Here is an 18,013-nt window from a genome sequence, read left to right as displayed (position 1 = left end):
AACATGTATAGAGATTTTAGTAGCATCCAAGCTCAATATGAGCTTGATATTGTATTGTAATAGTTTGATATTGTAGACAAAAACATTAATGTGATCTTGTGCCATCTTAATAGGAGTGTAGTGGAGGACTGAGAAAGTGATGGGTCCCCTGTATTCTACCCTTGTTAAGACCTCACCTGGAGTGTTATGTTTATTTCTAGGTGCCACTATTTAATAAAGACAGTGGTGAGCTAGACAGTGACAAAAAGAGGGAAATCAGGATGGTGAATGTCCTAGAGTCCATGTCATATGTGGGTCAACTAGTTGAAGGTTCTGGGGTATATTTAACTTAGAGAAGAGAAAACATGTATGTACATGATAACTATCTGCAAGTATTTGAAATTCTGTCAACTGGAGTAGGAACTACACTTCTATACGGTTCTATATGGTCTCAGAGGATAGCAGGAGGAACAATGGGTGGGGACTCCGAAGAGGCAAATTTGGGCTCAAGGTTAGGAAAAATTTAACACTTAGCCAGAACCAAACATTGGGATTGGCTGAGGGAAGATACCCCTATGAGATACAAATGCTCCTAGAGTTAGTGGTTGTTCTCAGGTATTCCTATTTCTTTTCTATTGCTTATGTGGTAGGGGAGAGGAGAGGAGAGAGAAAGAGAGAGAGAGAGAAAAGAGAGAGAGAGAGAGAGAATGAATTAGTCTTTAACAACAAATACAGTATAGTTTGAAAGCACTAATCTTATGTATACATGCCATCTCTGTGGTTGAGGCCAAAGGAGCAGCTCATTGATTGAGGGACCTGTAGAAATCCTATTTGTGAGGTTCTTTAAAATTAGATCATATGATCAGTAACTGCTCATGATTACCACCAACTTAACAATTCAGTAGCTTGCATTTTCCACCATATGTTATCAACAGAATCCATAATGCAATGTCAAATGTCTTCTTGACTGCTGCACTGAGGTCATTAAGGAAAGGGAAAAACCTAAAGGGAGTTTCTGGTGTTTCAGTTAACATTTGGTAAAGCTGCTTCAGGCAACTTTTCCCACATCCTGTACTTGTGAGGCTGAGCTTTTAAACACATGTACAAGACTTTACATCATTTCTAGCAAGTTCTATATGATCAGCTTTAGTCTATCACAATAGCTTACAGAAACATTTTTGAGATCCTGATTTTTCCATCCTTTGTATTAACTATCCTTCTAATTTTTGTGTCTTCTAAGTCATAAATTAAAAATACTAAACAGCAGAACAAAGGTCAGATTTCTGTGGCATCCCACTAGAGAAGTCAACTAGTCTGTCCTCCATTCCACAAGCATTTATTAAGTCTCTACAATGTGTAGAGGGGATACTAGGTTTGGGGGATAGAAAGATAAAAACAAGACCAGCCCATATCCTTGAGGAACTAGTTTTCTGTTGGAGTAGGGGAGGGATCCATTAATTGACACTTTTTAAATTTTACATAATTAGATACTTGAACTAGGGTTCATTAGTGTTCTGCAGAGTTAGATCATGGAATATCCATGTAAAACAGAGGATTGGAATAATGACTATGCTAGTAATATCATTGGTTTGGGGCATTCTTAGGAAGGACCCTCCTATCAATACAGCTTTGTCACTTCTCTGCAACATGTATCTTAGAGAATTACCTAGAGCATTGAGAAGTTATATGACTTGCGTAGGACCACATAGCCAGTCTGTATCAGGCAGGACTTGAACCTGGGTCTTCCTGACATTGAGGGCAGCTCTTTATCTCCTTTATCATTCTGTCTCTCTTTAATGTCTTAATAATGAAATTATATATTATTGTTATGATTCTTCAGAAGAAGTCACCTAAGTGGCTCATTCTGTATTTGCCCTGACATCTTGACACTCTCAGCAGTAGATTTGAAGGTCGCTTAAGGGATCAACTGCTGATCCCTTAAATGTTCTCAGAAAAAGTCTCTAACTGTATGGGTTTATGGACAGATTGTTACATCTCCATTGTTGAAAGGAAATCAAAGCAGAAAATGTAGATGAAACATAAGGTAGAGGACAAATTCCATCAAATGAGATATGTATGCAAAGCACATTGTAAACTTGAAAGTCCTATAGCTATTTTAATTATTTTTTTCTTTCATTTTCCATTTTTTCTGAGTTTTTCTGGGAAACTTCATGCAATTTCCTGGAAGATACTTATGTTCTGACTCTTGGAATCACCAGCCCCCCTTTCAAGGCTCATTTTCATTGGTACCTCTTACACAGGCCTTTCTCTGATGTTTCTGGTGTTAAATAATTTATCCTCCCAAACTTGGGGAAAGGGAATAAACATTTATTAAGTATCTACTATGTTCTAGTCATTGTGCTAAGCACTTTACAAATATTATCTCATTTGATCCTCACAACAACCCTGGGAGGTAGGTGCCAATTCTATCCACAGTTTCCAGTTGAGGAAACTGTGAGGAATTTAGAGGTTAAGTGACTTGCCTAGGATCACATAACTATTAAGTCTGAAGTTGAATTTGAACTCAGGTTTTCTGTCTTTCCACTGTGCCTACTCACTACAATGTATGTATTTTAAATTTATCTACCTGTTTACATCCTGTTTTCTTATAGGAGAATGTAAGCTCTTTGAAGATGAGAACTTTTCTATTTTGAGTTTTTATCACCAGCACCTAGCATTGTTCATGACTGATAGTAGATACTCAATAAATGAGCTGAATTAGATTGCTAAATTTTCTTAGCCTTCCAAAGTAGAAAGCAGCAAGATGAAGAGAAATAATATCAGTAACAATATAAATATTATTATATAAAATGAATTAACACAGGTAATATATAAAATAATATATAAGAGATAAAATTAATATTGGGTCACATATAATTAACATGATTATATAATATAAAGTAGTATTAATGATATTTATTTAAATAACAATAATAGCTAACATGTAAGACTTTAGAATTTTCAAAGCACCTTATATACGTGACCTCATTTGATCCTCACAGCTACCAATAGGCAAGATGCAAAGTTTTAGGCCAAATGATTAAGCATGATTAAAATAATAATGATAATTATTTTACATTTACATGGTGCTTTAAGGTTTAAAAAGTGTTTTTGTTACAACACTGTTAACCAGAAAATGTAAATATTATTAGCTGTATTTTATAAATGAGGAAACTAGAGGTCAGAGAATTTAAATGGCTTATCTGAGGTCACACAATAAGTGGCAGATCTAGGATTCCATACTAGGTCTTTTGACATGAAGGCCAGTTGCTTTTTCTATACCTTATTGAATACTCTTCCCAACATTTCTCATTTTATTCTATGGAATTACTTTCATCATGGGAATCTTGAATGGATATGTGATTATAATGGACATTACAATGCAATTCTTTAAGAAGTTCCAAAGAGTTTGCATCATCATAAAAAAAAATAGCATCTATGCAGTGATGGTGGTTTACAAAGTAATTTCTGCAAGTTACTATCCATATTAATATACAAATGCTTAAAACGATATATAGATACACATGCCATAATATATATATTATTTATATTTATTACAATACATGTTGTAATTGATGGAAAGCATAGTTGGGTGTTGATGTATATTTCTATAATTCTTGCTGCTATGGAAGGAGAGGGCTAGGATAATGGATTGTTCAGGTATTCTGAGCTACACTAGAGTTAAAGTTGATTTGGTATCTACACTAAGTCCCACACCAATATTGTTAGCCCCTGTGAATGAATGGCCACTAAACTACCTAAGGATGAGTGAAATGGTCCATGATGGAAAAATGGAGCAGGTCAAGGCTTCAGCGTTGATCAGTATTGGGATGGGGCCTGTTAGTGGCCACTGCAATTCCAGTCTGGATAATATAGGGAGACCCAATCTCAAAAAAAATAAAATGAAATAAAAATATAATGTGCAATTAAAAAAAGTATTATTGGTCACTCTCTAGTTTGTTGAATAGATTTGAGGGATTATGGTGATGGCATTTCCCTGGGTTAAAACCATCCCTGACCTTGGCCAGATAGTCATTATTGATGTTGTCAAGTAGAGAAAATACAAGATATCCCATAAAAAGAGTCTTTAAGGGTCTTACATAGAGGTGTAATTATTTGATTTTCACATTGTTCCATTTTTAAGTAACTAATGAAACTAACAATCGAAGAGGAATATTACCTCCTTTATTAAACCTTCTCTGAACATTTTAATTAGAATTGACCTTTCTTTTCTCTAGACTCTATAACATTATTATAACACTCATTTGAAACTTACTCCATTCTTATGTCTTACATATAGTGTTTATCACATTGTCTGACATAGTAATCCCTGTTTCAAATTTATTGTTTATTTTAAACATTCTTTTTTTACATTTTGAGTTCCAGATTCTTTCCTTCCCTTTCACCCCTCCCTCACCCACCAAGAAGGGAAGCAAAATAATATCAATTAATTATACATGTGAAATCATGTAAAAGATATTTCCACGTTAGCTATATCAGAAAACAAAGCAAGAGAGAGAGAGAGAAAGAAAGAAAAGAAGGAAGAAAATTATACTTCACTTTGCATTTAGAGCTCATCAGTTCTCTCTCTGGAGAAGAGAGAATTTTTTTTTTTTATCATGAGTCTTTTGGAATTATCTTGGATCATTGCATTGATTAAAGTAGCCAAGTCTTTCATAGTTGATCATCATTACAACATTGCTGTTACTGTGCACAGTGATATTCCAGTTCTTCTCACTTCACTTGCATCAGTTCATATAGGTATTGTCATTTTCTCGCCTTGAAATCACCACTGTTGTCATTTCTCATGACGCAATGGTGTTATATCACAATCATATGCCACAACTCATTTAGCCATTCCACAGTTGATGAGCATCCCTTCAATATCCAATTCCTTGCCACCATACAAAGAGCTGCTATAATATTTTTGTACATGTAAGCCCCTTTCTTTTTAAAAAAAATCTCTTTGGGGTACAGATCTAGTAGTGTATTGCTAGGTCAAAGGGTATGCACAGTTTTATAGTCATTTGGGCATAGTTCCAAATTGTTCTTCAGAATGGTTGGACCACCTCACAATTCTACTAACAATTTATTAGTGTCCCTATTTTCCCTTCTCTCCACCAGCATTTGTCATTTCTGATAGTTGTGAGGTGGTACCTTAGAATTGTTTTAATTTGCATTTTTCTAATCAATAGTGATTTAGAGCATTTTTTCATGACCATAAATAACTTTGATTTCTTCTTCTGAAAACTTCCTGTTTATGTCCTTTGATCATGTATCAATTGGGGAATGACTGTTACTTTTTATAAATTTGATTCAGTTTCCTATAAATTTGAGAAATGAGGCCTTTATCAGAGAAAATTGCTGTAAAATGACAATTAAGCTGATATTTCCAGATATTCAAGGTTTGACTGATAGACCTGTGGTCTCTTTAATGTACATTTACCCTCCTATGATGCAGATAACAGGCCATCTATACCTATATATTTGGTATAATTTCCTTTCATAAATCTCTCACAGATAGGCAGTCACTGCATTATTCTGTAAACTTTGCTCTCAGTCTCATGAAATTGCATGAATACCAATGGAAAACAGGCTGTCTAGTCTGTGACTGGCTCATCTTTCCTTTCCAGTTACACATTTGTTTGATGACATCCTTGAAGCTGCCTCCCTCATGCCCTCTATGAGCCTTTCCATTGTGTTTTGGGTGACCTTCAATTTTCCTTCTCTCAACTTTATTATTTCATGACTTGCAGTCATACAGCATCAGGAAAAGAATATTGTTAACAAGATGGGCTTTTGTTTCGAGGAGAACCTTGAGATGATTAAACACACCAGAAAATTTTCCACACAATTTTCCAAAAATTCCTGCACAGTGTTTATTCATTGTATTTACACTGATATATCAGCCTGATTTGTTGAACTACATATCATATTCTGGACCATAGACATTCTTCAACCTGTTTTTCTTTTCTTTTAGGCTATTGTTATTTTCTTTTATGTTTCTGTAGTCATTATGTAGATTTTTTGTTTGTTTGTTTGTTTTCTTCTTCTTACCTTCTTTTGAATTGGCCAACTGTGAGACTTTACACCTAAGCTTACTTTCTAAACTAGGCTTAGCTGTTGGCTGTCATAACCCTCTCCATAGTGGCAAGTTCAAATGTATTTTGACTAAGGTAGCTTCTGGGTTCTTTTGGTCCCTTTCCTGTGGCAATTGATTTATGTTGATTAAACTTCCTTTAGAAATGGTGACCACATGTGACAATGTCTCTTCTACCTAAACACTCTTTTTTGGTCAAATTTATTTAAATATGTTAGCTGCAGATGCCTCCATTGACTATTCTTATTTTATTCTTTCTTCTTTTTTTTTAATTCTTTCTTTTTCTTGGCTATTAAATCTGATCCCTTAACAACTTAGTGTTAGTAATAGTAATTATGCTCAGTTGGTATAGTCTTCAAGAAGCTGTATGTCACGGTGAAAGTATTTGAACCAGGGTCACCTCTAGTTCTACGTAATGATGAAATATTTGAACAAAGGCAGCTAATATTGTGATGACTCCTCACTTCAGTACCTAATCTTTTTCTGTCCACTAAAATGAGTTAATTAGATTGGGGGAGATGTTTATCGTGTCTATACCTTCTGACCCATTTCTTTAAGGTTGTTATAGAGATGACCCTTTAAGTCATCCTAAATGCCTTTTGAGTACTTTAATTTCTTACTTTTGAATACACTTTCCCAACCTATTTTTTCACTTTTCCCCTATGCTCAGTTCTGCATTGAAATTTGATTTATTTTGGAGTGTTTTATCCAGATTTTCACAAACTTTCCCTACCTCATCATCTACAACGAGGTGCTCATAAACTCCAATTCTTCACATGGTAGTTTTGGTAAATGCTGCTCCCAACCATAATGCCCAAATGTCTCATGAAATGATGTTTCTTACTGTCTTTGAAAAAGTGATTCTGTCAACTCTTTGTGTACTTGCCTCTCTAAGAAGTATCTGGAAGCCATGCTTCGATTTAACAGCTATGTTTATTTTCTTCCTGCTTTCATTCATGCTGACTGTATCAAGATCAATGGGATGTAGTCCCTTCATTAATATAGCCACCAGTTGGACCTCTCATTTACAGTACTTATAACTGAGTTAATATTTATTAGCATCTTATAAACTGTAATTCTTAGCATCTTCTTCCTCCTTTTATACCCTTCTGTCACCTTCATTTCAGAAACAGAAAGGGGCTCCTCAGGACTGATGACCAATTTGCATTTTTGTTGGTTTCATGGGTTTTCCATGAACAAATAATTTATTGCCAAATGCCTGGCAATGAACCCTTCTCTGCTTAGCTAGGTGGGTACTAGGAAAATAGACATTTTAACTCTCCATAGTCAAAGTCTTTTCAGCAGGATAGTAGATGTGAAAGGTTGTGCTTTACTAGCACAACTTTTAAGCATCCAGAATCATTTCTATACTATGATAACATATTTGAATAGTTTATTGAAACAATGTTTGTTTTTCAGGAAAAAAATTTGAATATACCAATTTCAGTGTTTGGTAACACCTTAAAGAGTTGAATGATGCATAACTTAAATGCTAATAGGAAGATTATTAATATGGGTTTACAACGTATCTATGACAATTTCATTACTCAGAATTAATAAGGGTTATATATAAATTCTCACTATCTCTTTTAATTGTCTGAATTCTCAATCTCCCTAAAAGCTTATTTATGAATGGTTTATGTTAAATTACAAAGGATATCATATTAATAGCACTAATTTTTTTTATTATTTGTCCCTAGATTTTAGTTCCTTAGTGTTTATTTGGACAATTCGTTTTTGTAAGGATCATGCCCTAAAATTTCAGACAACTATGCCAAATGATGCATGATTATTATTTGCTTCTTTTGATTATAATATTGAACCACCCATTACACTTAAAACCTGCATTTTCTTATGTCAGATTATCAGATCCAGTAATCTTTTCTCTCTTTTTTTTTTCCAGCTACCCCAGTGGATATACTAAAAGCATTAGACTTTCATAATTCACCAGAGGGAATATCAAAAACAGCAGGGTTCTGCACAAACAGGAGGAATTCAAAAGGTTCAGATACTGCTTATAAAGTTACAAAACAAGCACAGATCAGTGCCCCCACAAAACAGCTATTTCCAGGTGAGTTTATAATGGTCTGTATTGTACTTCATAATCTACCAAATTTTCTTGTACTTTTTAATGCTATCTTTTGATATTTTCAATAATTCATTCAGTTTGATATTTCAGATTCACAAATTACTTATAGTGAGAAAACAAATGAATAACTGAACTATCCAATAATTTGGCAATAAAAGATCCCATTTGATGAAAACCCATATAATATGTCCATTTGAAGACTTTTTGCTTATGTAAATCTATTTTGAGATGGCAAAATGTGAGCCACTGTCTCACAGTTAAAAACTCCATTGTTCTTCAATTGTCATGTATTTGTTTACCATTTTCACTCTAACCATTCCATAAATCCCTTTAGAGTAGGGGCCATATCTATGTGTCTCCGTGCCCCCACAGTACAATTGGATAGGCTGAGAAAATTAACTTGTGTATCTTGAGACCCCTTCATGGAGTCTCTGTGAAAATAAGTCAAATTCTTCAAAAGTTATTGTGAAACTGGCAGATGAATAAACATTAAAAACCAAGTAGTTGAATTCAAAGGGGTCATTTCATTCAGTTACTACTTAATATTTCTATCAATAATCTGTAAATGCATTTTTGAAAGATGCTTCTTATTGAAAACATTTTAATGTTTACTATTTAAGATATTGGAATGCTATATTTTATACAAGTATTTTTGCATCTATAGTTGTCACACAGTGCAAATACATCTCAACAAGTTATTCACACATTTTTGTTTCTTTAGAAGCTAGCCAAAATGCTAGTAGATATGCTTATTTTAAAACTTTCATCTGCCATTTTGGTTTAAGACCAAATCATAGATAAAACTCTAGGTTTTTAGTACATGATCATACATATGTTTGATTGCTCACACTCAGCCCAGAATTTGGAATCATTTTAAAAATGACAATATTCTCAGAAGGAGAGTTTAAGACTGAAATATCATTTGATTTATGCCACAAAATATAGCTCATATAGGTATCTTGATAACCTTTAGCATTATGACAAATTTAGTCAAATTGAGTCAGTTTCTTTAAAGTGATTTTGCAATAGTCAGAAAACACAAATTGCCCAAATATTGTATGGTAATGTAGAGCTCACTTTAGATTAATTTAAGTAAATAGTATATACGATTTTACAAAATTTCTCATTCATAATGGTAATCTCATTTTCTTTAGTAATTCCAGGTTAACTTTTCACATAAGGAATATGATCATTAGTGATTACTTGAAACAACTCAAATCAAATTTATCCTCTGAGTTTTGGGTTTCTAAATAATAGACCACTTCCAAACTTAATGAAGATTTCTTCCTCTTTTTCTTTTAAGGGGAAATTTTTTGTTACAGAGATGTTTTTAAGGTGTGTAATATGTTCAGTGGGAGATTTTATGATAATGTCCTCTTAAGTACCAAATGTTGATCACACCATAAAATGGTTGGGAATTCTGAAATTAGGCATGGACTATTTGGGGCAGTTGATTGACAGTTCCAAGTATTTTCAAATACCGATCATTGTCTGTTTGCTTCATGGCACTCTCTACTCTTCCATTACATTTTAGATAGGCTAGCTAAAAATAATGTACAGATGCACACACAAATATGTATTTATTATTGAGATGAAAAAGTCATTTTGTTTAGAAAATAATATATTACCAAAAATAATGGGATTTATTCTGGAGACTTGAAGGACTAAATTATGTTTAATGTCTCTGATTAATATTTTATTTTAATGTGGTATGGATTTGGAAAGAGTTCTCTGATTTTTTAAAAGATACAATATTTGAAAAAGGAAATTTATCCTCTATTCCAGTACTTCAGTGGAGAGGGTCTCTACATGGCATAGTGAATAGAATAACAGACTTGGAGTTAGGAAGATCTGAGTTCAAATTCTACCTCAGAGCTTAACTAGCTATGTGACCATGGGCCAACATTTCATAACTTTGGGCCTCAGTTTCCTTGTCTATAAAATGTGGGGGTTAAACTTGATGCCTTTTCTGGGTCCTTACAGCTCTAAATCTATGGTCCTGTGATTGAACTGGAGTCTAGAACAGGCAGAGATCATTCAGCATTCTATATCTAGACATTCTGTTATTGGAATTTGACATCTTAAAGAGACTGCTGATGGTGGTGAAACACTATCATCAAATTCTACATGTACATTTCAGACTTTGTTTTCCAACAATGAAGATATAGAAAATTAAGAATGCAAAATTAACAACTGCACAGTTGAGAATAAGGGACCTATAGAATCACTTAGATATTTGTATACATTCTGTATTTTTACATCATCATCATTATTATTATTATTATTGTTATTTTTTAGGCAATTGGGATTAAGTGACTTGCCCAGGGTCACACAGCTAGTAAGTGTCAAGTGTTTAGTCTGAGGCTGGATTTGAACTCAGGTCCTCCTGACTTCAGGGCCAGTGCTCTATCCACTGTGCCACCTAGCTGCCCAACATAATTATTTTTACACAATTGATGGATCAAATTCAATTCTTAATCCTCTATTCTGCTATTGTTTTTTTTATTTATTCTAAAAATAATCTTGGATAGATCCAAAAGATTAATAAAAGTAAGCATGTTTTTGGTTGAACATGTTGATCTTCCTATGACATTAAAACTACCTTAAAATATACATTTAAATTCAACAAAAGGATACTGAAAGCCAAAAAAAGTCTATCTGTATCTGTGTATACACATATATGCAAAACACTTATATATACATACATATATATCATAACAATAATTAGTTTTTTTTCCCATTAATCTATATTCTGGCTTCCTTTATCCACACTAATTAAAAGAGATGTTTTAATTAGAGTTTATTGATGATAGGAAGCTGTAAAAGTTTGTAGATTTGTGGGTAAAACAATATAATTGGGTAAGTGAGAGCATCTGAAAGAAGCCAAGAGTGAAAATGACCAGTCTTATCTCTTCCCTTCTGAAGTTCTTTTTACCTTTCAGTATAACAATTTAGTCTAATAAAACACTGTATATTAATCCCTCAGTAGGGAAGAGCTGAAGTAATTGATAGCCTTTCCTTGCCCTAATAGGTGGCAAAAGTCCATTTTAACAATGGTCTTCAGGAGACATACTTCCCTCCTGTGTTGTCTAGTTTACTTTTGTGAAATTAGTGGTAGGAATTTTATGTAAATGAGGGAGGGAGGATCATGAAATAGTAGCCTAGTGGGAAAGATATTTTGGGAGAGGTGGAGCCTTGTAGTGCCTCTTAAAACATATCATGTTAGTGGCCCTCAATTGTGTCCATGAAGGGCTGACCCTGGTGTGAAATATAACAAATTAGCATTAGAATAAAAACATACCTGCTATGCCATAACTTTTAAAAAGTTGCAAGGGGCAAATATTCTTTCAAAGAGAGATCTATAAAAGCAATAAGTTTTTGACTTCCTTCTCTTATGCAGAAACAAGTTCTGTGATAATTCAGCCTCTTTTTTTAATGAGTAGAATAAGTAGAAGAGCTCACAGTGACAATGGGAACTGCTCATTTGAGTCCTAAATGTCAGAGTAAATACTGTCATTATGATGTTTTTCTAGCATTTAAATTATGGGGCTATCCTTGGCAGTCCCAATCTGGATGCTTTAATTTTAATGTCTGAAAACTTTCTGTAGCACAGATGGAAAGGAGACAATCATTTATCCTTCTGCCCTAACAACAATTTCACAAGTTGTCCTCCACTGTAGGAGTCAGGAAAATCCTGTCAGTAAGACAAATCCATGAAAATCAATTCAACTCCTATTTTTTGTATCTGGTAGTCAAAACACCATTCTTTGGATTGAATTCTCATTCTTCAATTTTTTGTGTAGATATTGCTACAGTGAGTTCTCTGAGCAATTCCAGCAGCTGTGAATAAGCATAAACAACATCTTACAAATGTGAAACCTAACATGGGAGCTCTTTGGATTCGAGATTAGAATCTCTGCCCTTGGGCCTTCCTTTTGCAGATAAAAGTAGTTTACCTTTTAAATATCATATTTTATTGAGCATCATTACAGTTAAGTGATAGGGCTTGGGTCTGTGTTTTCACTGACAAAGTGAACTCTGATAAGGAAACTCCCTCTATCCATTCTGCAGTTTGTAGTCTTAAAGAAATAGATAAGACATCTAAATGTTAATTGATTTGCAAAGTGTCACAATGTCAGTATATGTCAGGGGCAGGCCTTGAACTCTAATCTTACTGGCTCCAACACTAGCTTTCAATTCACTAGGCCTTGTTGCCCCCTTAAGGCTATCTTGGTTTCTGTTAAGAGCTTAGTGTCTATTAAGGGAAATGATAATCCTAGGACACTTTGCCCTGGTGAAAGCAGAGTAGTGTGTTCCATTCTGCGTTGCACATTCAACTTTGACAAACTGGAATATTTCTAAAGGAGGGTGACTGGGATGGTGAGGAGACTATATACCATGCCCTATGAGATTCTATTGAAGAAACGAATATTCAGCATGCAGAAGAAAATATTTGAGTTGTGTGCAAGTGGGGAGATATTTTGAGGTAGAGGAGGGGTTAGATTTATCTAGTTTATCCCTGACAGGCAGAATTAGGAACAAGGAGTGAAATGTTCAAAGAGGCAGGTTTTTGACCTCATGGAAGGAGAAACTTCCTAAGAATTAGACCTATCCAAAAAATGGAATGAGGTTCCTTTGGAACCAGTGGGTTCTTCTTTGCTATAGATCTTTAGGTGTTGTTGCTTATCCTTCATTCTCGAGGAAAACCAATGACGTCAGGAAGGTGATGTCTTGACTTGCAAGTGGATTAGATTTAAGGGAGGCAGAGCTGCACAAAATTGTCAGCCTCACTCTCTCCTCCAGTAATCAGAGTCCAGTGTTACAACAAAAGTCAAGATGGCCCGTGATGGCCCACCATACAGTGGGTGAGCTTGGTCTTTCTAAATTAAGACCTTTCCCAGGTCTCGGTTTATCTGCAGGTAGAGGCCATGGGACTACTTGTCTGAGATATTAGAAAAGTGATTCCTATTCATTTATGTGTTGAACTAGATGACTTCTGAGGTTCCTTGCAATTCTAGTGGTGCTGCAAAATGGATTACTTTGCACCTATCAAATGTATCTTCTCCTTCTCTTCAGTCCTTTCTTTCTGCTCCTGCTCTGGCGGCTACATTCTTCCATCCCACCTCTCATGTACTATCTTTTACCCATAAAGGAACTTTATCCTTTTCCCCAGGACTCAGTTTCTCACAGGATTGCTTTTTTACCCCAAATACCTTAGTCCTCCGAAAACATAGGCCAAAATCAATAAACTGTAACTTCTCTAAGTTTGGCATGTTCATTTGTAACACAACTATAATAACAACGTCTCCTCCATCCCATGCTGTAAGAATATAATGAATGTTTATATTATCACCAGGTGAAAGACATGGCGAATAGAGTAGGAAATATTATTTTTAGCCCTGCTACTATGCTATTTTATTTTCATCATTATTTATTCCGTCTGAATGTTCCCCCTGCTAAATGGTCTTTGTTTCCTTTTTGTTTGTTTGCTGCATATCCCCCACCTAAAATGATTTTTATCAATCATTTGTGTGACTTTTATAAAGTTTAGTTGACCTATCTGTGTTTTATCAATAGGATACTAGCACTAGTGAAGAAAAATGCCTAATTGTAATTGAAAATTTGTATTAACCACTTTATTTACACATGTAAAATACTTATTCTGCAAAACTTATTGTGGATTTAAAATGATTGTTTAATGCACACATTTTCTAAGGAGAAAATCTGTTGTAAATCAATCATTTAACTTTATTTTAAAAATATCATTTAAAATATCATATTTAAATAATTTAAAGATAAAATATAAATATTTAAAATATCAATTTAAAAAATCATGTTCCTTTTCTACATGTAGGATACACTATTTGAGATCTAGGACTTATATTATTAACTACGAAAAAATAAAGTCATCTGGGTCCCAACAACATTATCACTCATTCTCTGTGACTTTTAGTAGATTTTCTGGTTTGTGTTTTCATAGTGTGTTAGAAGATTGAATGCACATTGCCCAGGCAATTTGAATTAGTGCCACCTGCCTCAAGAGCTTTTAACATATCTTTCAAATTAACTTTTCAGGCAAGGCAGGTGCTCAGATCTTTTTAAATCATTCCTATCTTCATCCCTTTCAATCCCTCCCTGCTGTTTATCTTTTTAGCTTTATCTTCCCACTAACCCCCATTCTACCATTTGCCCTTCCTTTTTCGTTTCATTGGGCAAGTTAAAAGTATAGACTAAATGGCTAAATACACATACACATATATGGAAAAGTGTCAAGTGGTTTATTTTTCACAGATATTCATATATGTGTGTGCATATATATGTATATATGTATATATATACATGCATACATACATATGCATAATTCTATATGATCTCCTTGTGATAGGCATCTAAGTGGTGCACTTGATAGAGCTCTGAGCTCAGCTGGAATTAAATACATCTGAGCTCAGATTTGGCCTCAGACACTTACTAGCTGTGTGACCCTTGGCAAGTCACTTAGCCCTCTATCTGATTCAGGTTCCTTGACTGTAAAATGAGAATAATTATAGCGCCTACCTTGCAGGGTTGTTGTGAGGATCAGATGAAACAACATTTGTAAAGCACTTAACATGGTGTGTAGCAAGTAGTATTGTTATATAAATGCTTATTCCCTCCTCACTTCTGATACATAAAAAGATGTGAAACTCTGTGGTACTTTGCATTTATTAACACATTTATAAGCATATAGACCTAAGAAAATCATGAATTCCATATTTTGAAAGATGCCAATGTTTATTATTCTAAGATTCAGGGTGGAGAATGTATTATAAGCACAAACCAATCATCACTATTGTCTAGTTCAATATCTTTTTTTTTAAATCTACATTGTTAGGGGCAGCTAAGTGGTGCAGTGGATACAGCACTGGCCCTGAAGTCAGGAGGACCTGAGTTCAAATCTAGCCTCAGACCAAACACTTAACATTTCCTAGCTGTGTGACCCTGGACAAGTCACTTAACCTCAATTGCCTAAAAATAAAAAATAAAAAAAAAAATCTACATTGCTAGGGGCAGCTAGGTGATGCAGTAGATAGAGCACTGGCCCTGGAGTCAGGAGGACCTGAGTTCAAATCTGGCCTCAGACACATAACACTCACTAGCTGTGTGACCCTGGGCAAGTCACTTAACCCTATTGCCTAGCCAAAAAAACAAAAACAAAAACAAAAATCTACATTGCTCCATGTATCCACATTTTCATGCACTATAAAATAATGGAGAACAAAGATGATTAAAAAAACCTTCTAATTAAATTTGCAACCATTTACTTCTGATTAATAATTAGTTATAAAGTTGCTGCTCCTAGGTCTGTCCAGACTTTCTTTTGGGTAGAGAGAGACAGATGATCATTAAGAACTGAATTACAACTCTATTCTAAAGTCTAAAACTCCTATTATTAGCAATAATATTGTTTGAATTAACTTTTAGACTGTCTCTTAACCATCAAGTTTAATATTTTTTAACAATGTCTGGCATATAATAAATGTTGCATCTATGTATCTGTCTATCTATCTTTTATATGTCTCTCTGGCTATCTAGTCTCAATCATGACTTTATATTTTTTCCAATTGCATTTTATTTTTATTTTTGTACCTTTTAAAAAAAATCTGTCAAAATCTTTTTGAATTTGATTCAGAAAGGTCAGGTGATTGTCCATTCCATTGTGGTACCATGTATAAGTTTTATGAGTTTTCCTTTTATGTCTTCCTTCTAGTTGATAAAAAATATTAAGTAGGTCAATTACAAAATACAAGCTTCTATTCCCTAGACCACTAGATACTTCTTTCCAAGTTAACACTGATGACACACACTGGCTATGGTTATTAGGGTTAAGGATGGGGCATGGATCTGTAATTTCATTGATTCTAGGGATTCTTTGGGAAGAAAACTCCCTTTTCAAATGATGGTTTTCACCTTCTCTTAAACTTATATTTTTAGAATGTTGTCTAAGTTGTCAAACACATGACTGCAATATTCCTGAATGCAGCCCAAACCAGATTAAATTTTAATTGGGAAATATTTAACAAAATAAATAAAATTACAACAGAGCATGGATAATGTTTATATGTGATTTTCTCAGTCAATATGTAGTCCCCATCCTTGTATATGGTTTAATGGCCCCTAGATTCGATTTGGTTTTGACATCACTGGCCTAGAGGACTAAGGGGTTAAGTGAGTTGCCTAGAACCATAGCCAGTGTCTGTCAGAAATAGGACTTGAAGGCAAGTTTTCCTGTTCCAAGGTTAGCTGTCTAGCCATTATATCACACTGACTCTTCAGGTTGTTTAACCAGAAACAATTCCAGATCCAATCACCAATCTTAATCTTTTTCCCCCATTTCATCAGCAAATGTTCAATAATTCTATTTGTCAAATATCTTTTCTAAAATCAATGCTCTATATAAACGTTTTCCCCTTGTTCTGCAAGTCTAATAACATCATCAAAAAAGGAAATGAAATTATTTTTTCAAGGCTTGGTTTTAGTTAAATTCTTCTTTACTAGCAATCATTGTTTATTTTCTATAACTCTCAGAATTACATTTCCTTCTTCTTTTATAACTGAAAGAATATTTATATCTGAGCTTCTGGCATCTCTTTTTTTTAGAGATTTAAAAATTTACTTCTAGTGATTTCAGTATCATATCTGTAAACTTTCCTAATATGAAATTAATCTGAACCTAGCAACTTGACCTCATTGAAAACAGTCTGTCATTCAGTGAACCTTTATTTCTTTTACCAAATTTTATAATTTCTTTCTTAATCACGAGTCCATCAAGAAGCTTGGCGCCAAAATCTATTGCAGAAGATGGTGACATCCACCAAATAGTTAGCATTAGAGAATCATAGTTTCACAACTGAAAGTGATCTTTGGGACTATCTAACCCAATCAAATACATCCTTGTTTAGGGATTAAATCTATAACATAACTGAAAAGTGGCATCCACTGTTTTTTCATGAGCATTCACTGTTTTTCACCAGTGATGAGGAACTAACTGCCTTCCTCAAACTGCCCATCTCACTTTTTAATAGCTCTATGTTAGGAAGTTTTTCTTTACATCAAACTGATATCTTTTTAAAAAAAAATTATTAATTATTATTAATTTATTATTTTTAGTTTTAAACTTTCACTTACACAATTTTTTGAGTTCCAAATTTTCTCCCCATCTCACACCTCCCCCCCCAAGACTGTGTGCATTCTGAATACCCCTTCCCCTAATCTGCCCTCCCTTCTATCACCCCACCCTTGTCTTATCCCCTCCTCCTTCTATTTTCCTGTAGGGCAGGATATACATGTGTAGTCATGCAAAACACTTCTATAGTAGTCTTGTGAAAAACTATTTCCCTTCATCCTATCCCACCTTCTGTTTATTCTATTCTCTCTTGACCCTGTCCCTCCTCAGAAGTGTTTGCTTCTGATTACTCCCTCCCCCAATCTGCCCTCCCTTCAATCATCCCCCTCCTTCTTATCCCCTCCCCCGCTATTATCCTGTAGGGTAAAATAGATTTCAATTGAGTGTGTATGTTATTCCCTCCTTAAGCTAGATCTGATGAGAATAGGATTTACTCATTCCCTCTCATCTTCCTCCACTTCCCTTCCACTGTAAAAGCTTTTTCTTCTCTGTTTTACGTGAGATAATTTACCCCATTCTACCTCTCCCTTTCTCCTTCCAGTATAATCCTCTCTCACCCCTCAATTTAATTTTTTAGATGTCACCCTTTCATCTTCAACTCCCCCTGTGTCCTCTATCTATCCATCCATCCATCCATCTATCTATCTATCTATCTATCTATCTATCTATCTATCTATCTATC

At 34.4% G+C, this 18,013-nt stretch overlaps 1 protein-coding gene across 1 annotated transcript in view; it reads left to right on the top strand.

Moving 5' to 3' along the window:
• The window catches only part of COL11A1 (collagen type XI alpha 1 chain), a 289,348-nt gene that overhangs the window by 18,245 nt on the left and 253,090 nt on the right, over positions 1 to 18,013 (top strand). The window contains exon 2 of the mRNA XM_027868250.1: positions 7,983 to 8,150. Within this exon, the coding sequence (XP_027724051.1) occupies positions 7,983 to 8,150 (168 nt within the window). The remainder of the gene's footprint in view (positions 1 to 7,982; positions 8,151 to 18,013) is intronic.

The sequence above is a fragment of the Vombatus ursinus genome, unplaced genomic scaffold (genome assembly GCF_900497805.2).
Source record: "Vombatus ursinus unplaced genomic scaffold, bare-nosed wombat genome assembly UNPS02014787.1, whole genome shotgun sequence".
NCBI lineage: Eukaryota > Metazoa > Chordata > Mammalia > Diprotodontia > Vombatidae > Vombatus > Vombatus ursinus.
Note: the sequence above shows the minus strand (reverse complement) of the source record. Positions and strands in the feature narration are given on the sequence as shown.